At 42.4% G+C, this 18,047-nt stretch overlaps 1 protein-coding gene across 5 annotated transcripts in view; it reads right to left on the reverse strand.

Annotated features, from left to right (window-relative positions):
• Positions 1-13,568, reverse strand: part of ACAP2 (ArfGAP with coiled-coil, ankyrin repeat and PH domains 2) — a 70,977-nt gene extending 57,409 nt beyond the window's left edge. For 2 of the 5 annotated variants that reach the window (XM_075031665.1, XM_075031668.1), the window contains exon 1: positions 13,321-13,568. In XM_075031665.1, the coding sequence (XP_074887766.1) occupies positions 13,321-13,373 (53 nt within the window). In that variant the 5' untranslated portion in view covers positions 13,374-13,568. The remainder of the gene's footprint in view (positions 1-13,320) is intronic. The other 3 variants (XM_075031667.1, XM_075031664.1, XM_075031666.1) reach the window with 2 other exon arrangements.
• Between the last annotated feature and the right edge of the window lie 4,479 nt (positions 13,569-18,047).

Genomic DNA, 18,047 nt, shown 5'->3' on the forward strand with positions numbered 1-18,047 from the left:
GTAGCAATTAGATCCTCCATGAGCCTTCTTTGCCTGAAGAAGGCCACAGCCCTCATGCTCCCCTTGAACTCCATGTACTCCATTCCAGTTGCCTTTAGCTGCATGTCCTTCATTTTTGTAATATCTTTCTTTTACCGGCAGGGTCTCAAATTCATCATAACACTCCAGACTTAACCTCATGAGAGCTAAATACAGAGTAATCATCTCTTCTCTCAACTTGCCAGCTATGCTCTTGCTAATGCAGCCCAATATACTGGCAGTTTTCACTCCTGCACAGGCACACAGCTGATGGATGGTCCCTTTGCTGTTCACCAGGACGCAAAGGTCCCTGTCTGCCAGCACAGCTGCATGGGGTTGTTCCTTTTCAGAGGAAGTCTTTGCATTTTTTTGTGGTTGAACTTCAGGAGCTTTCTACCAGTGCTTTCTTTCCTCTACCTTGCTGAGGTCCTTCTGAATGGCAGACCTACCCTCCAGCATATCAACTGCTCCCTCCAATCATTGTGTACTCCATTTGATTTCCTTCATCTATAGTTAGATATAAAAAGGTATCTAGAGGCATCTTAAACATGCTAAAAAGGAATACATTTGGTACACGTATAACGGTACCAGACAAACACAGATTAAAAAAGAAACATGACATATGGAGGGACAAAGAAGTCATACACTGAACAATAAGGCCTAATAACCTTGGATAACAGCACAGATACATACAAGAAGAGTTTTATAACTTATGAGATGTGTCATAACCATTAATATGGTCTGAAGAAAGAACGCTGTTGCAGCCTGTCACAGAGCCCATTGAAGTCCTGGCTTGGCACCACAGAGATTTTTCCCTGCTGGCACAGAGCCCCTCCATGCTGAGGAACAGATGATGAATGCTCCCTGACATGCCGAGATAAACTTCCTCCGTCATGCTAGTACTCCTTACCTTACTAGTTCTTCAGTCATTGCCACAAAACACTTTATCAATCGCTTGGAAAAGCTCTACAACATGAACAGCAGGACTTTGAATCAGAAGTGTGACATCCTCTTCACCCCCACCCCAAAATCCTAGAAATTTTCTATGAGCTTGGTGGATTGAAATACAGAAATGCATTTCCTGAACTGAAGATTATCATGCTGATGAAAAAGCCAAGTTTTCTCAGGTCTATAGCAAGCACTATCCGCATTCCAAATTCCCCCAGAGAAAAGAAACAAGTCCTCAATATTAGAAGAGCCATTGCTCTATTCCTTCCAAGTCAGAATTCTCCTCTTATAAAACAATCAAATAAAATAAGACAAGGCTATTTATTGAATTCACTTAATCATTAAGCAAAAGTCTGCTTGTAGGTACCAGTTTTTAAGGTTGTCTTCATCTACAAAGTTTAGTTCATCCGCAGCAATTCATATGGTCTTTGATATAACAAACAAACAGGACAAATCCCTCCAAGATGTATGCTTGAGCTGATTTGTTCTTCACTGCGAGACTACACATGGCTCAAAAGATAATGAACATTATAAACAAACCAGTCTTCAAAAAGGAACAAGTTCTATTCCACTTAATATACATGGCTGAAAGTCAAACTGATTACCACTAAATTTGCAGCAGCATTTAATGTATTATGCACAGTCTGTAAGGACATCTGTGCTACCTGCAGGCCCTAAATTCTCAAGCTTTTTCTCTCATTACTCTTTAGCAGTAAATTGTCAGAAATGCCCAACAGTGTTCTTTTCCCAGTAGTTTTGCCTAATAGTTTTCCCCTAAACTTTTTTTACCCCAGGAGAGACTGGTAGTTACTAAGCCTAAGTAGGAAATTAGCAACCCTTTTCTTCCACAAAGATTCTGATAAGCAGAATTTTCTTCACCTTTCAGCTTAAATGTTTTTGTTCATTATGGCACAGCTGTTAATAAGATGGGGACACAATGGTGACCATGAAAGCTTCACATAAGAGAAGTTGATAACCATTGCTAAATGTAAACTCAGATAGGAATGCAACACATCACAATACCTATCCTGCACAACTGACTAGTAATTCCAACATCTCAAGATTGAGTCAAAAGCTTTTTAGGAGGCCTTGCCATCAGATAAGGAAGTAGGACTATAGTATCAAGATGTTGCAACAAAAAAAGAAAGGGCAGCAGAAACAAGCTCAAGAAGCTGATGGTGCTATGCAGAAACTTCTTGTTGCTGAAAACTTGCAAACATCACAGGACTGTTTTATTCTTTTAAATCTCAGCAACTACCCAGGAGCTCAAACACAGAAGCAGCAGAAGGAATGAAGGATATCAACATTTGAAAACTCAAATATGTAGTAAGGTCAGGAAGTGGAACCATAAATAAAACCATCAAGCAACCAACTGCAAGGGATACAAGAGAGGACATCCCTCCATCTAAACACTATGCCCCATCAGCCTCAAGATGTGGAGTTCCTAGTCAGATGCTAAGAAGTCATGTCAACTTTTTTTTTTTTAAAAGCTATCAGTAATAACAACCTGAGGAAGAATGAAGAAATTAATCCCTGATTTGGAAAGACCTTATGTACCTCAAATGCAGCCAATATAAAAAGACAGGGTAGCACTGCCTGAAAAACAGAAAGAGTAGACATCACTAGATTCCCCTGGTATAGGATTCTCAGTATCAATATGTTCAGAACTGATACAGCAAGACTTAATCACCTGTACAGAAATCCTCCTATAAAGTAGAGGCAACTGGAGATCAGAGTACTCTGTAATTAATCAAAGAACATTCTTTATACATATCATATAACCTTAATATGAGTCTTTTTTTTTTTGCTTTGATTTCAGAAAACTAAGGCAATATCTGTCCCTTTCTTTTTGTAATTTCCTTAGTTGGTAACTTACACCTACTACAGTTAGAAAAGTACTGTTGTGTCCAAACCACCATGAGATGGCAAAGCCTTTATAACAAGAGGTCACCATGTTTCAGAAGAGCTAAGGACCATTAGCTCTCTACAATTCCAGTTATATCGGGTGGATCTGCTTTACCAAAACCAGAGTAAAGGTTCAGATTTGCTATGAAGACTGAGTCCTCAGCAAGTATCTACCCTCTTTGTCCATTTCAGAAGCTGAATATTTTGGTAATACACTTCCACAAAATCAGAACGCTCTATTTGACAGTCGGAGGGGAGGTTGCAGCTTCATTGCAATAGACAAACTCTGAACTTAAATTTTTTGTTTAGCTTGTAGGTGTATATACATACACATATCTCACACTCAGTCACCATAAGTGTATTTTACATGTAAATTAATAGTTTTATTGTGTAGTTTTATTATTCCCTTATACTGCAAAGAAACAAGTCTTTGTTTGCCCTTTATGCCTTTGTACTGAAGCAACCAGTCAAATGATCCAGTCTCAAGATAACAGAGTACATAAGCATTAAGAGTAGGAGAATACAGAAATACAGTATATTGGTGTTTTCCTCAAATTTAATGTTTTCACATTTGGAAAAGCCAATCTCCTTTCCTCTTCATCCCTCTCAAATGATAATGGGTGGAATATTATAACATAAAAACTACAAAATGCATATGGTACACCCACAACCTTGGAAAAGGTTTAAATATTCTTTGGGTACATTTAGTATCTTTTCTCCCACCACTTTTAGTCATCAGGAGATTTTAAAGACCCTGGGCTTTCATTCATCTATTGATGCTAACCACAGGTAAGCTATTTCTCAACCAAAAAGAAGCTTACATATCCTTTATTAATTACATACTAAAGGTTTTTCATCTCAAATCAACTGCAAATATTTTCAAACAAAACCTTGCAAGATCGATACTTACAATACAGTGGATACGTTGCAATAGTTGGCATATTTCACACTTCATCTTGTCGTTTTTCATCATTCATTTTGGGATAAGTCAAGTAGGATAGAATAAACAGGCAGATATATTCTTCAAAATCAGACACTTAACAAAAGAAAGTACTCCAGAAAATTAAATGAGTACTTTCAAAAAAAAAAAAAAAAAAAAAAATCTTTCTCCACAACTGGAGATTCCTCTGGAAAATAATCCTGTAGAAAGGGTGTGCATATGTGCATATACTTTTTAAACAGACTTCAATTTAGCAACACACAAATTCACCCAGAAGTTGCATCCTCAATGAAACATCAGAGATTCCTCAGTCATCTTCAACAGTTTTTTATCTTCAATAACAACTCTGACTGGCAAAGCCAATACATTTGTTCTATTCTTGTAGTGTGCCTTATCTGATCAAATACTGATATCTATGCATAGAAACCTAAGTTAGTCATCTAAATCACCTTTGGAAACAATAGAGTAGAAACACTCTACTCCCAGGGTGCAGTTCACCTTATCCTGACATACGTGGCTAAAACAAATCAAGAGGCACTTGGGATACAACTATTAATCTTCACTAGATTTGAAGGACCCTAAGCCTAAAATCTGCCTTAAGAAGAAAGATGGCTATACAGTAGATGAGATGAACTCTACCTCTCCTGTCTAAGGAGGTTAAGAAAGAAGGGGCCTATTTCATTAATTACTGAACTCTTTATACAGCCAGCAATTCCAACCAACTTACGTGAATGCTGCAAGAGTAGGAAAGACAATATATAACCTACATTTCCAGTCGAGCAGCGAGTCTTTTTAATGCCTTTTGCTAGTCCCAGTTAAGATCACAAGGCCCAACACTGCTCCACCTACATTATTTTTCTTCTTCACCCACACAGCTCTTACTTAGGTCATTTTAAACCTCAAGTATATTAGCAACAGCATGTTACATAAAACCAATGATATTGTAATACCACCATGTGTTCTTTACATTGAAGTTCACCAGAAGAATCCAAGTCAAATGCAGAGTCTGACTACTTTCACAAAGTACTCCAAACAAACAAACACACAAGCTGCACCTTTCTATCTTAAAAATAAGCAACATGTAGTTTCCCATTAATGCCCGCTGATGAGCGGCCATAGCAGCAAGGGAATCACTGGAGAGCTGGAGTCTAGGAAGGCATCAGAGAGCAGGACAGATTTCCCAGCACCGACTCAGAGGGAGCCCTGAACCCAGCTCGGATCACTGGGGCAGCGAGGAAGGGGACAGAAGAGGCTCAGTGCCTCCCTGGGCAGAGACCATGGAGGAGAAAACCAAACCCCATCTCCCAGCTCAAATTCCACACCTCTGTTTTGTCAGGAAGAAGGGATAGCATTCACGGCCAGAAGTCAGACTCTGAATATAGCACGCCTTTCCTTTGTACCAAAGGAGTGAATTTGATTCAAATTTCAATCCACAAAATGTCATTCTAAACATCCATACACAAAAATCTGTTACATGATCTACAGCATTACATAAGTTATACATTTTTTAAAATAATTACAAGATCACTCCTAATTGAAGACTAGGATAGTTAAAATGCACAGAAATGTTGAGTATGTTTGATATCCATGTGTTCCTACTTAAATTAACATCTGGGACCTAGAAAGATGGAAATCTGGAATTCTCTTGCACATAACTTGTGTTTTTAAATTCTGTCAGATGGAATACATTTCACTACATATGGCTTCTCCAATTTCTCTTTGTATTATATCCAGCTTAAAATACATTTTGGAAGTTTAGAAACTCCAAAATCACACGTGCAAACTGATCACTAGCTCTGCTTTATGTTTATTCATACAAAATGCACAGGTCTTCCTTTAATGACTGTTACTAAAGGCATATCACAAATTCATGAAAAGAAAAAAGGTAGTTTGTGCGTGTGCACTGACTACTGTTAAACTAAATCTCATGCAAAACCATAACTATTTAAATCCCTTTTACTATTGCCATACGAACTCTAAAAATTATTCAAGAGCATCGTGCCTGCATATTGTAGAGTCTTACAATTTCAAACAGAAAACTTAGAATATCAAACAGAAAGCCTGATTCACAGAAAGATTCGTGCCACACGAGCAAGTTTGCCAACCATCTGACAGGCATTTTCTCTGTTCAAAACCTCCTCTCATTCATAAAACACTTGAAGGGACTATTTTGCAGCAAATTATTTTCTTAGTCTATCCTTGTGTCTCGTCAGTTTGAAAATGTATACAGGACATCATCCCATAAATTAGATTTCTCCTCTACACAGGCATAAGTTATTTACAGCCCATCAAAACAAAACAACTGATTTACCCTAGGTCTGAGGCCTGGCTACTTTTAATATTCATAAAGTAAACGTTAACTGTAAAGTAATTATTCTGCCACATATGCAAGGACTCCTCTTGAAGAGATCATCAGGAAGGCAAAACAATGTTTTAGTCTACTTTACTGGACTGCTTAAAATTGTTTAGTTTATGATCATAACAATAATATGTACTATTTCTTATGTTCTTGATCTAACCTTTCAGTCACATGAAAGAGTGGCAACAAAACCAGGATTTATACTGTCACACAGAGAAGTATGGAAAACTCCTGCATATATTAAAATAATGGTACAGTCCACATGTTAATCTGCATTTCCTCATAATGGTCTTCCATTGCAGACAGCTACTTTAGCTGTTGTTACAAACCTGCCACTATCAAAAAGCAAACTACTTAATTACCTAAACTCACAGGATTATCTATATCTCAAACAGCATAGTACCTGCTCAAAGAGATCACAAATGCATTTACACAGTTCAAAATTCTATACATGTTCTTAAACTGAATTCTGCATGTACAAGTGAGAGGCAAAAAAAAAAAGTAACTAAATTAGTCAGAATTTGTTTTTCTATTTCCTGCCCACCTAAACGCACTATGAGACATAACATTAAGTAACCACATAGGGTTTTTTGGTGGGTTGGTTTTTTTTTTACTCCCTCATGACACTGCTGCATTTGCATCTCCCCAAAACTAATTGATTTAGCCAGGAAGGCCTGCATCAAGAGCCAGGCAAAGGGTTCTTGGCTCTGTAAACTGTAATTTCAGTAGGAATGTTTCTGTACTCAATGAAAATTAGATATTTTCCTTTCCTTTTTCTCCCAAAGCAGGTTATCGGTATGGAGTTTGCTTTGGTGACTTTTTAGAGTGATTTACTATAGTAAAAATTTACCAATAACTTAAGTCATATTGTTCACTGCACGAAGCAAGAACAGGAAAAATGCTGACTCTAAATAATACAGTTCTGAGTACAAGGTTGTCAATAAGCTAAGCCTGAAAAAAGATCACAGGACACTGCTAACATAGCTAAATCAGCACATTTGCTATGCGGTGGCCAATGATTTCACAGATGCCTACAGGAAAAAACAACGCTAACCAAAGCCCACCTAGCCTAAGATAGACAGATTTCTATTTTATAGTTGCCGACTTCCTAATGAATATTCTATTTACTAACCCTGCTTTCCAGAGATTTTAACATTGACATTCCTCCCCCCACCCACTAAATATAAAACTATCTTCTCCATAACTTTAGTTCTTAATGTAATTACATGAGATGTGCTTAGCCAATATATGAGACACTCCAGGCTAAAGAACCAAACCTCTTCAAATCTATATTTAAAACCTGAATGACTGTAAGAGCTTGTATAATTACAGTTACATTGCACACACAGACACGCATAAATAAGCTGTCCTTCTAATTCTGCAAGTACTCATTAAAGATCAGTTGCACAGGCTTAATTAATATCAGTTCTTCAGCAATTGATCCTGCTGCTGTGCTACAGCAACATTATGATAGCTAGCAGATTTTGGTACTACTTCCACTGTAAGCTCCCTTCTCAGTGTGTGTGGGTTTTTTAAACATTCCTGGATAAAAACGTAGACCAAAACCAAGGAAATTAACATTTTAAGTTCCTACTGGCAATCTGAGATATAGTTAAGGTTTTCCAGTTTGCTGTTACTTACCGTAAATCATAATCAAACAACAAAGAAACACAATCAGAATCACCATTCAAAAAATGTAGGTGCACTAACCAAATCAAGACAACCTGACTTCAGGACACATTTCTCTAATCTCCGTTAGGAAGGACTGTAACAACTTACTATTATATTTGAAAAGGCTTTAAAAGATTTCGGCGTGAGAGATTTCGATGAAATGTATTTGAGAGGGATCTTCGATGAAACTTCTTTAGTATAATTACCTGGAAGAAAACGCTCTAACACTGGGTCCTATCTTCCAATACATCCCCCTTTCTTTAGGTCAATTATTTTCTTAATGTACGTTTGAAAGATGTAGTCACAGATTTAAAAATAAATAAATCATTGACTAGAGTCTGAGTAGAACACCACATTCACTGTAATCTCCAAAAAAGCAAAGAATTAGAAATCTAGAAGCACTCCATTTAAATAACTCCATGAGACTTCTAGCAGTATGGATGGAGATGTTGTACACATGTAACTTACCAGCATCCCACTAAGACTGTCCTCCACGTCACTACGTCAGCTATGAAAAGTGCTGTTCTACAATCACATGTGGTTGTTACGTTTATAATTTCCAGTATAAGTATGAAAAATGGTAAATGCAAACTTACAAGCAAATGTCTGGCAGCTTTCTCTTTAGACTTACTGTATCTTTCTTTTTCTGTTCTTCTGCAACACTTTCCACCTTGACTTGCCAAGTAAGTTACAAACTTGCTTTTCAGTCCCAAACACCAAGGGCAGAAAGCCCAGACCAAACATTTCTTTGGAAATTTCTCCTAAAACAGTTAGGTAAGTCTCAGCAAAACAAACAGATTTTTTTGTGTGCAGACAGAGTTCTTGGTCACATACCTCTTAGCACCTTTATATGTGGCTGAGTTTACCCAAGTGAGCAACCTCAGTGATTTCAATGATCCCATAACCACACACAGATTACCCACGCTACAAACCCATGCTGAATAAATAAGAGCGGTTTACTTGCTACTCATAGTACTGTAATGCAGCAGGTTGCACTGCAGCACCATACCCACTGGAAGACAACACAGCAGGGACAAGTTTACTGATGTTCCAATTTCTACATTTTCTTCAGAAAGTAATAAGCAGGCCAATGTGTATGGGTTAGGCATGTAACAATAATTTCTCTGACCATTGAACAAGACCTTCTCCAAACAGGTTAAATAAGTCACTTTCTTGTATTACTCATATTTTAAAGTGACAAAACACTTCCTGTTACCTGGGAAACAGATGCTTAGTGACTAAACTTTGGTTACACAGTACTAAAGAAGAGAGAAAAAAATTCATAAATCTAGAAAGCCATAAAGTGGCATGAGTGAACTATTCAGCCTGTATCCTCTACATATGCATGAGGTGCATCTCAGCTGGGCCCATTTAGATAGACCAGAATCAAAGCCACAGAAGAAGAAAACCAACACACAAAAGCAGGGAATTTCAGTGACAAGTCAGCCTTACTGACACTGCAGGCTTGCCTACACAAAGCAGTGCTTTAGCTCAATCTAAATGGAAGACTCCTCAGACAAGTCGCTTGAAGGAAATACACTATAACCACCAGTTCTACGCAAAAACTACCCATGATATACTTTTAGTAAGAATGGTAACTGGCAGCAGTTTCATTTATATTCTTTCGTCTACCTTCGTCATCCATCATCTGTTCTGCAGCTGGCTCTCAGGAAGTGAATACAAAATTAAATAAAAAAAATTTAACAGATAAGGACAAAGAAATTATCTCAAAAATACACAGCTTTTTACTGATGCATTTTTAAAGACTGGAACAGACTGAAGATTTTTCTATAGAGTTCTTACAATTGCCCACATTGCAAGCAACAGAATTTTGCTTTTTCTGTTATTTGTTGTTTATCAAATTTGTTAACTGTTACTTACAGCAGATGTATTTCCCCACCACTTAAACTTGCTTCTCCTTTCTAAAAATTTAGGTTCAGAGTGATTCATGTGGTTGCTACACTGAATACCTCACTCATTAAGAGAAAACGTTCTTTAGTTACAAGAAAAACACAAAAATGGAACATCAGTGTAAAAGCCTGTTCCTCTGAACTCTGAAACTGAAATTCTCATTGTGTAAAGATAAGGAGAACATATTATTTCACAATACTATTTTCATATCAAAAAACCACTTCAGGAATTCCTGATTATATACATAGAACTTGGCCAGCACAGCTCAGTTCTTACTATTCAAGGACTGCTTCAAGGCCCCTCCCCAAGCAACTTCTTCATTTGATAGGAAGTCATCAACACACTGTAGGAGAACTGCAAACGCATTTCCTTGCTAGATCTTTGGTCTGTCCACACTTGTAAGAGAGGGAGTCATGAAGGAAAAGCATGTGATTTCAGCGAGATTATTTTCAAAGTACGTTTAAAAAAAAAAAAGATTACAAATTTGCAAGCATGCCTGAATTCATAGCCTTTTCATTACCCTTTTTGAAATCAGTTTCTAAACCTCAAGCTTCCAACCTCAAACTGATCTGGTATGTCATAAGTTTACAAACCTAGTGATGCAATAGGCCATCACTGCTTCAGGTTTTATAACTCAAAGACTTCTTTATCTACTGGGGGAACAAAAAAAGCATGCCTTACTATGAAATAACCCACCATACTTCTGATGTGAATCTTTACAGCCATTATTATCTAATCACATATCAGCAACTCAACAGCAACAACCCATGCTCCCTTTTTATGCATTTTAAGCAAGCAAACAAACCTTTATTTCTTTGATTCGGGTAACTATGATATTCTCAATTACATCTCAACGCCAAAAGAGACCAACATAAACTTCATAAGAAAGAGATAAGCAAGAAAGCCATGTGTCTGAAGCTGTATGTAGTAGCATGTTTTAGAAGATTTAAATAGCTCGCTGTGAAAACAGCGATTTGGTGACTCAGGAACTCTGATTCACCGATGTCCTCCCAGTTCTCTCCACGACTATAAGAAAGTAAACTGTGACATTTCTATACACTATATGCCTCCCAACAGGTTTATTTAACTGCTCCAACAGGTATACTGATGGGAAGGGACAGAGACTACACCCACCTGCACAGCAAGGTCAGGAGAAAGCTGCAGCTCTGCTTTGCTATAAGATAAGGAACACAGCACAAGAAGGTGCTTTATGTCCACACTGCTCCCTGCAAGTATGCTAGGACTTTGTAATGACCTTGCTCTGCATTAGTGTCTCTGCCATCCTTTAATAAAATCATTGCAGTAAACTTAATTTAGGTTTCTAGTATTTGGTTTAGGCAATTCATATGAACGCTAAGAATGAGCAATGTTATAACAGCAAGTACTAATGACTAATAATAAAAGATATGAACTTTTTTCAGAACTACTACAAGATTTTTGCTTCACGATTTTAACTGCTTCCTATCAGTTAAAGGTTGGAAGGATGTTTTGGGGGCATCAAGAGATTACACCATAAGATTTTCTGCAATTTCTTCAAAGGCAGTAGTATCAGAGACTGTCAAAAAGACAACAATGTAGTAGAAGACCCTGACAAAGGGTTTTCCACACTTTCTCTCCTTGAAAGGAAGAAATCAAGAGGGGCAAAAGGAGAATGATAGTGAGTTCAAATGAACTACTATGTCTTAACTTGTAGAGACAGCAGCACACTTCTGCTCACAAATTTTAGTCACAATTTCTTGCATTCTCAAGTGTACTCTATAGTTCAGCAGGTATTGGGAATTAAAAAAAACAAACACAAAATTATATTTAATGGTATAGTTCTGTGGTTAAATTAAGCCAATCTAAGACTGCATTGTCACCAAATAGGATGGACCCACACTAAACATAGTTGTGCCAGAAAGTACATATACTAGCAAGCATGTCCAACTCGGGGCAAAAAGTTTTGTGGAACAGCTAAGCCAATGTAAAAGCTCCCTGCTGCCTCAGGGGAGGTCTCACTCCCTAATGCCTTCCTCCAGACTTGCTTCTGGCAGTGAAGTTACCTCTTCCTCCTCCCCATAAGCTTTAGTAGGTTTCGCACCCTTTGCAACGCTGACTCAACTCACTAACCTAGCAGAAAAACCATCCAGTCTCTTCTGCCAGGGCAGCTAGCTCCTTAAAGGATCCAACAATACCAGTCACGGTCACCAGAAAAACATGTGGCTGAAGCAGCCAGGGACAAGCTGGCAGCAGAGACAGGAGCAAAGAAGGGAAGAACAGGAACTCCAACTTCTGCCAGGGGTGAGCCATTCAAACCTTCTCCAACTTCCTCCACATCCCAGAACCACACGATTGCTACAGCTGACACAAAGAGGCAGCATGAACACACAGCCAGAGACCAGAGGAAGAGCAGGACTATTTCCCTCAACAGCCAGAGCGCACCCAGCCTGTGCCAACCACAGAGCCACAGGCACTCCAAACACGGGCTCAGCACAGGACAGGAGGGGCACAGCAGTGACACATCACGTCAAGTCATGGAGCTGTCTGCCTCTCCCTCAGCTAGCAGGGTGATGATACCAGGCACAGAAAGTGGGCCTGTGTGCACAGACCAGCCACGCATCTCACAGAGAGGCAGAATTATGTTGAGCAGATACAATGGTGCAAAATACATATGTAGAATGGATAAAAGCATAGGGAAAGATGAAGGGGTGAGTTGCCCAACATAAGCAGAAGTAAGCCTACAGCAATGACAGACAAGTGGTTGCTCAAGCGTGGAAAAGAAAAACAGTACATGCCTTGGTCTGACAACGGGAAGTAGGATTATACTAAGCTGGTTTAGTACTGGCACCCCAATAGTGGGCAGACTGAGTATGGATGCATGCAGCAGATGCAGGCAGGAGACAGTGGGAGCTGAAGTGTAAGCACAACTGTGAAGAACCAGAGATGGACCACTGGGGAGTTCACGCTCTTGAGCCTGAGCAGGCATTGCTTTGGCTGCTGATGGCTTCTTGCACCAGCTGCCTGCCACCCTTCACCCCACCACACACCTGCCCAAAGGCGGGTGACCCCAGCAGCGTTCACTGCAGACTGTGCTACCTTCCCACGAACCCCAGACCCCGCACATTGCCCACCCAGTCCCACAGATGCTGCCCCCTTTCCTTGCACTTCCCACCTCCCGCATCCCCCCCTTCTCCTCAGAGCCCCCACCCCAGCAGGCCCCTCGTTCTACAGAGACCCACAACAGCCCCTTTCTCACACATGGCCCCCTCCACAGCCACCCCCTCCCCACACACCGCCCCTGCCCTGCCACCCTGCACTCCCCAAACGCTGTCCCCAGCCTGCTGCTCTCCTCAGAGCCGGTTGCCCACAGCTCGCCACCACCTGTCACCCTCCGGGGCCCCCACAACTCCCGTCCCCACAGCCCGGCCCGCCCCAGCAGCCCCTTCCCCGCGCCGCCCCGCGGCCTGTCAACCCCGCAGGCACCCAAACCTGCTTCTTCCCCCGCTCCCTGCGCGGCCCCCAACACCCTGCCGCTCCACCGCGGCCCGTCCCCTCGCTCGACCCCGGCCCGGCCCCTCGCCGGCGGTACCTGAAGCGCGGCGAGTCCTTCAGGCACTCCTCGAAGTCCACGGTCACCTTCATCCTGCCCTGCCGCGGGGCGCGCCGCTGCCTCCGCTGCTGCTGCTGGTGGCTGCGGCGGCGGGGCGAGCCCGAGGCGAGGCCGGAGGCCGGCCGCCGGGCGGGGCTAGGCAGGGGTGGCGCTCATGGCGGGGCCCAGCGGCGGGGCGGCTGCTGCGGAACGCCGCGCCGAGCAACTCCGCTGTCCCCCCTCCCGCGCCCAACCGCGACTGACGGCGCGGCCGGCCAATAGGCGGCAGCCAGCAGCAGAAACAGCCAACGAGACGCTGGCGCAGGCGGGGCTTCCCCCAAATCGGCGTAGGGCCGGGGGAAGGGCAGCCAGCCCGTCCAGCAGGGGAGCCCTCTGGCCAATCACACGGCGAGAGGAAGGAACATAACAGGAAGACCGCCCAATAAGTGGGCCGCTTAGGGGAGGCAGCCAACCGCGGGGTGCCGCAGGGATTACTTCCTCACCGAGCGTCCTAAAGAGTGACAGCCCGGTAAGCCAACGGGAAAACCGCCGTTGGCCTCCCACCAATTGGCAAGCGCCATTGCCACGGCCACCGGAAGACCAATCCCAGCGCTCGCAGGCACCGAGGGGGCCGATCCAGCGCTGCGATAAGCAGGTCCGCCCGCTGCTGGAGGCCGTTGACGTTGCCGCCGTTGGGGGGGGGGGGGCGGGGCGGGTCGCGGGGTGGCGGGCGAGCTCTGGCGGAGCTCTCCGGTTTGCGCCCGCCTGATCGTTTTTAACTGCTTAATTTTTGTAAATTAAAGCCACTAATTAAGCAGGGGACCTCTTCCCTGGGGGCTGAGAGGGGCGCGGGAGGGCCCGGCTCGGCCCGGCGCCCCCCTGAGGCGGTGAGGGCCGCTGGCGCGCGGCCCCTCCCTCAGCCGCCCCCCGGAGGAGCCCTCAGGCCCGAAGCGGGCGGGCGGCCGGGCCCCCGCGGCGGGCAGCGGGCCGGGCAGCGGGCGAGGCGTTCGCTGCGGTGTGGGGGGCTCACACACGCTGCCGCCCCGGCGGGGAGCCGGTGTCGCCTGCTGAGGGTACAGCGGCAGCTTCGGGGCCGCCGTGGAGAAGTTAGGACTCCGGGTGCTCTGCAGCGTGTTTCCGTGCTCGGTGTTGGCGATAACTGTAGATTGGTGTTACTTGGGGGAGGTTCAAGGTCGTCTTTGAAGGAGAAACGCGAGCAGCAAGGGGAGGGGGGGAATCTGTAGAAAGAATTATCAAGCGTGCGTGTTTGGGTTTTGTACGGCAGCTTTGTCTGAGAATACTTTCTGAAGGCTTTTCAGACAGTGAAAGGGCTGTATGGTAGAGTGAAAAGGACCGTGTTGGTCCTCCCCCACTTTGTAGGGAAGGGCTGCAGAAACATCGTACGTTTCTGATCCCTTAAGAGAAAACAGCTTTAACAAGTTTGGCACTGCGTAGTGTTCCCGGATGTAAAAATGACAAAGGCAAAGGAGTGTCAGCCATCCCCTCTCACCCTCAAAGGCAGTGACAGAGGAGTACAACTTACTATTCAAGTTAAACTGGGCAAGGATGAAGCAACGTCGCACCAAGTCACAGGCTCCATCCTGCAGTTACAGGGACACAGTGCTGGGAAGCTGACACAAGTTGCTGACGTTCACTCTCAGCTCCTCCAGGAGTCTGAGGAGCTGCCGTACCTGCCCCCAGAGAGCCTGCTCACCCCCTGGAGTCTTCACACCCTCCAGCCCTCCAGTGCCCCATCACCCACACCAAGCTTCACCGCTATTTTTTTATCCTTTCCCTCTTTCTTACCTTACCCTCTCTCGCTGACTTCTTTTTGGTCTCACAAGGATAAACAGTCAACATGGAAGGATGGAAGGGAATATAAGACTTCTTTCCAAGAAGCTGAATGGCTGCTGTACCCTGAACTGTCCCTCCCTTGGTTAAGGTGTCCTTTCACAGAAGGGAAGCTTTTTGGTTCAGTCAGTTGTGGTTTACGGTTGGGGGGGGGGGGGGGTTTGTTGGGTTTTTTTTTTAAGACTGGTGAAATGTCAGGTCCAAACTACAAGTTACACAGATGCAACAATTGTATATTTTTGTGAACTGTCTGTCCCTCACTAAAACTAACCAAACTACCACTAGTTTGGTTAATGAGTCGAGTGCATCCATCACACCCATGTAGAAAAAACATCAAGTTAAGATATTTTTGTATCACTTAGGCTGTGTTTATGTGGTGAAATGCACTTTTCAAGTACAGTGTGCAATTGAAAAAGAAAGCCCAGCTCTTTTTTTTGGAATAGTTTTACTTCCTAAGAATTAGTTGGTGTTAGGCATTTTCCATTACACAATGCTAATGAGTGATTACTCAATGGTGACCGTGAAGAGACAGACCAGTCTTGCTTTAATCCTACAACATGCAAAGAAAATTACCTTGAAAAATGCAACCTTTTCTGGAGTGCTGCTGTCTCAAATTCATGATTCAGGTTCGCATACCTGCCCTCACATCTAGGTAGCCAAGCCACCACAAAACTTGAAGGTGTGTACAAACTGATGTATATCAAAGTTATACTATAGAGTACTTCCTTGTTTGCAATGATGAGGAAACTGCAATAGTGGTTTAAGTATTCATCTATGAACACACCTGCAAACCTTACAATATCTGCCAGTTTCTTCTAAAAAGCTCCAAGAAGTCAAACCAGTACATCTAGTATTAGTGCCATACGGCACTAATGAAAACATTGGTTTTATTTATGTTGTGACACTTAACACTGGTTTCAAACAGAATAATTACATTTGTGAGGTGGTATCATAATAAACACCACAAAAAGCATGTTACAGAAACAAAGAGTTCTGGTAAGATACACAAGTTTAACATGAGAGAGCAAGCTATGGAAAAAAATATTTGCTGTTTCCATGAACTGTGTACAACTCGGTGTGAAAGAAACTTTAAGAACAGAAAAAAAACTTTATAAAGATGGAGTTAAGGCTCTTATTTGCAAGTGATCTTCCTATTGGAAGCATATTGGAAATATATTCTCTAAAGAGGGTGCAGCTTGAGGACTTAAACCTGTGCAAGAAGTTTCACAATGATGACGCTGTGGAGCTCAATGTCCACATTAGTAAGGGCTGCATGTCTTTTGTTTTCTCTTTACACCACTTTTTACTGTACGAATGAGCATTTACCATATGCACCTCATGATTAAGACATGCATGCAAGCTAAGTCCCCATCAAATGTAAAAAGAGAAAAGGCATTTCTTCTCTTGTCCCCATTCAGCAGGGAACTATAATTGCTATTCCAGAATAGAAGGAAATCAGACATCCCTTTGTAAAAAAAGCCATACAGAGTATCTGTAGTTACTGCAAAGTCAGCTTGCCTATTTTAGCTTTTAAAATGCATGAAGGTGTAAGCCTGGATAAAATCAAGTTAACCAGCCTTTCAGTTAAAAGCAGCGTCAGGTACATCAGGTTGCACCCCAAGTGAGCGAGACAAAGCAGCACGAACAGAATTTTTGCTAGCACTGAAGAGAATGAAGAGGAGAACAAAGCCTTTAATAAAACCCATAACTAAAACAAGTACAAGTTCCAAAATGGCATCTAACTAAAACTTGGGAGGTTGGTGGCACGGAAAAGGTGGGATCACCCAGACAGCTCAAAATCATCCGACTAATGAAGGGACCTACTGTATATTCTGAGGTTCATTTAAAACCATCTTCATGGATCTACATATACTGTACCTCCCTCAAAACTACATACCCATTTCATCCAGGATTTTGGAAGCCATTACAGGGAAGGTCTTTACTGGAAGTTAGCAAAGGTTTTTTTGCTTGTTAAACAAAATGCTTTGCAGGCATTGTAGAGTACAAAATACCCCTGCGGAGCACCAAAATGAGAATGAGGTCTTGGACACAGAACATGGCAGGGAGGGCGGGGGGAAGGAAGGCAGGACAGTAGTAGCTCATATAAGAGCTACTTCTGATGGATTCTGCCTTAATTGCGGGTACAAAGTACCCACTTGTACTCATCACAAAGTGCAAGTAATCTGTTTTACAGCATTGCAGAAGACATGTGCATTACCCATACACATTGGTCAAATCTTGACCCATTTGTGCTCCAGTCTGATTGCTGAGTGCTGCCACTCACTCAATAGGACTTAACTGCCCTAGCTGGGGCAGACCAGGCCATCAGCTGGTCACTTTGAAATACAGGTTGGTGCAGACATTCCAACAGTCTGAACACTGCAAGCTGATATATAAAGGGTGCAAACTTTAAGTTTTGACGTCCTATTCTTGGGAGCCAAATTTAAAGCTATGGTAAGTGACTTCAGGAATCAGAAGTATCTAAATGCTTACTCTTTGCCCCTGTTTATTCTACAGAAGTGACCATGTTTGATACAGGAAGAAATAGCATTCTCCATATTGAAAAATTAGCATCACCACACTGGACTGAATGAAGAGTTCAACTCTTTCTTGTGAAAAGATGCTATTAAACTTGATTCAGGCCCTTAGAAGACTAAATATCCCACAACTGACAACCCCGTTACCTGGTAAAGGGAAGAAATAGTTGGGAAAGGCACACAACAACACCCAATTAGCACAATTCACAGGTATCTTTGGCGATGCATCCATTCTAATGAATTATTTCTGTATAAATCTCTCAAAGGACAGCATCTTATTGCTTTATTCACTCTCAGTCTCTCTGGGATTTCATGAAAGCTCACACTTCAGAATGCATA

Source organism: Buteo buteo, chromosome 7 (genome assembly GCF_964188355.1).
Source record: "Buteo buteo chromosome 7, bButBut1.hap1.1, whole genome shotgun sequence".
Lineage (NCBI taxonomy): Eukaryota > Metazoa > Chordata > Aves > Accipitriformes > Accipitridae > Buteo > Buteo buteo.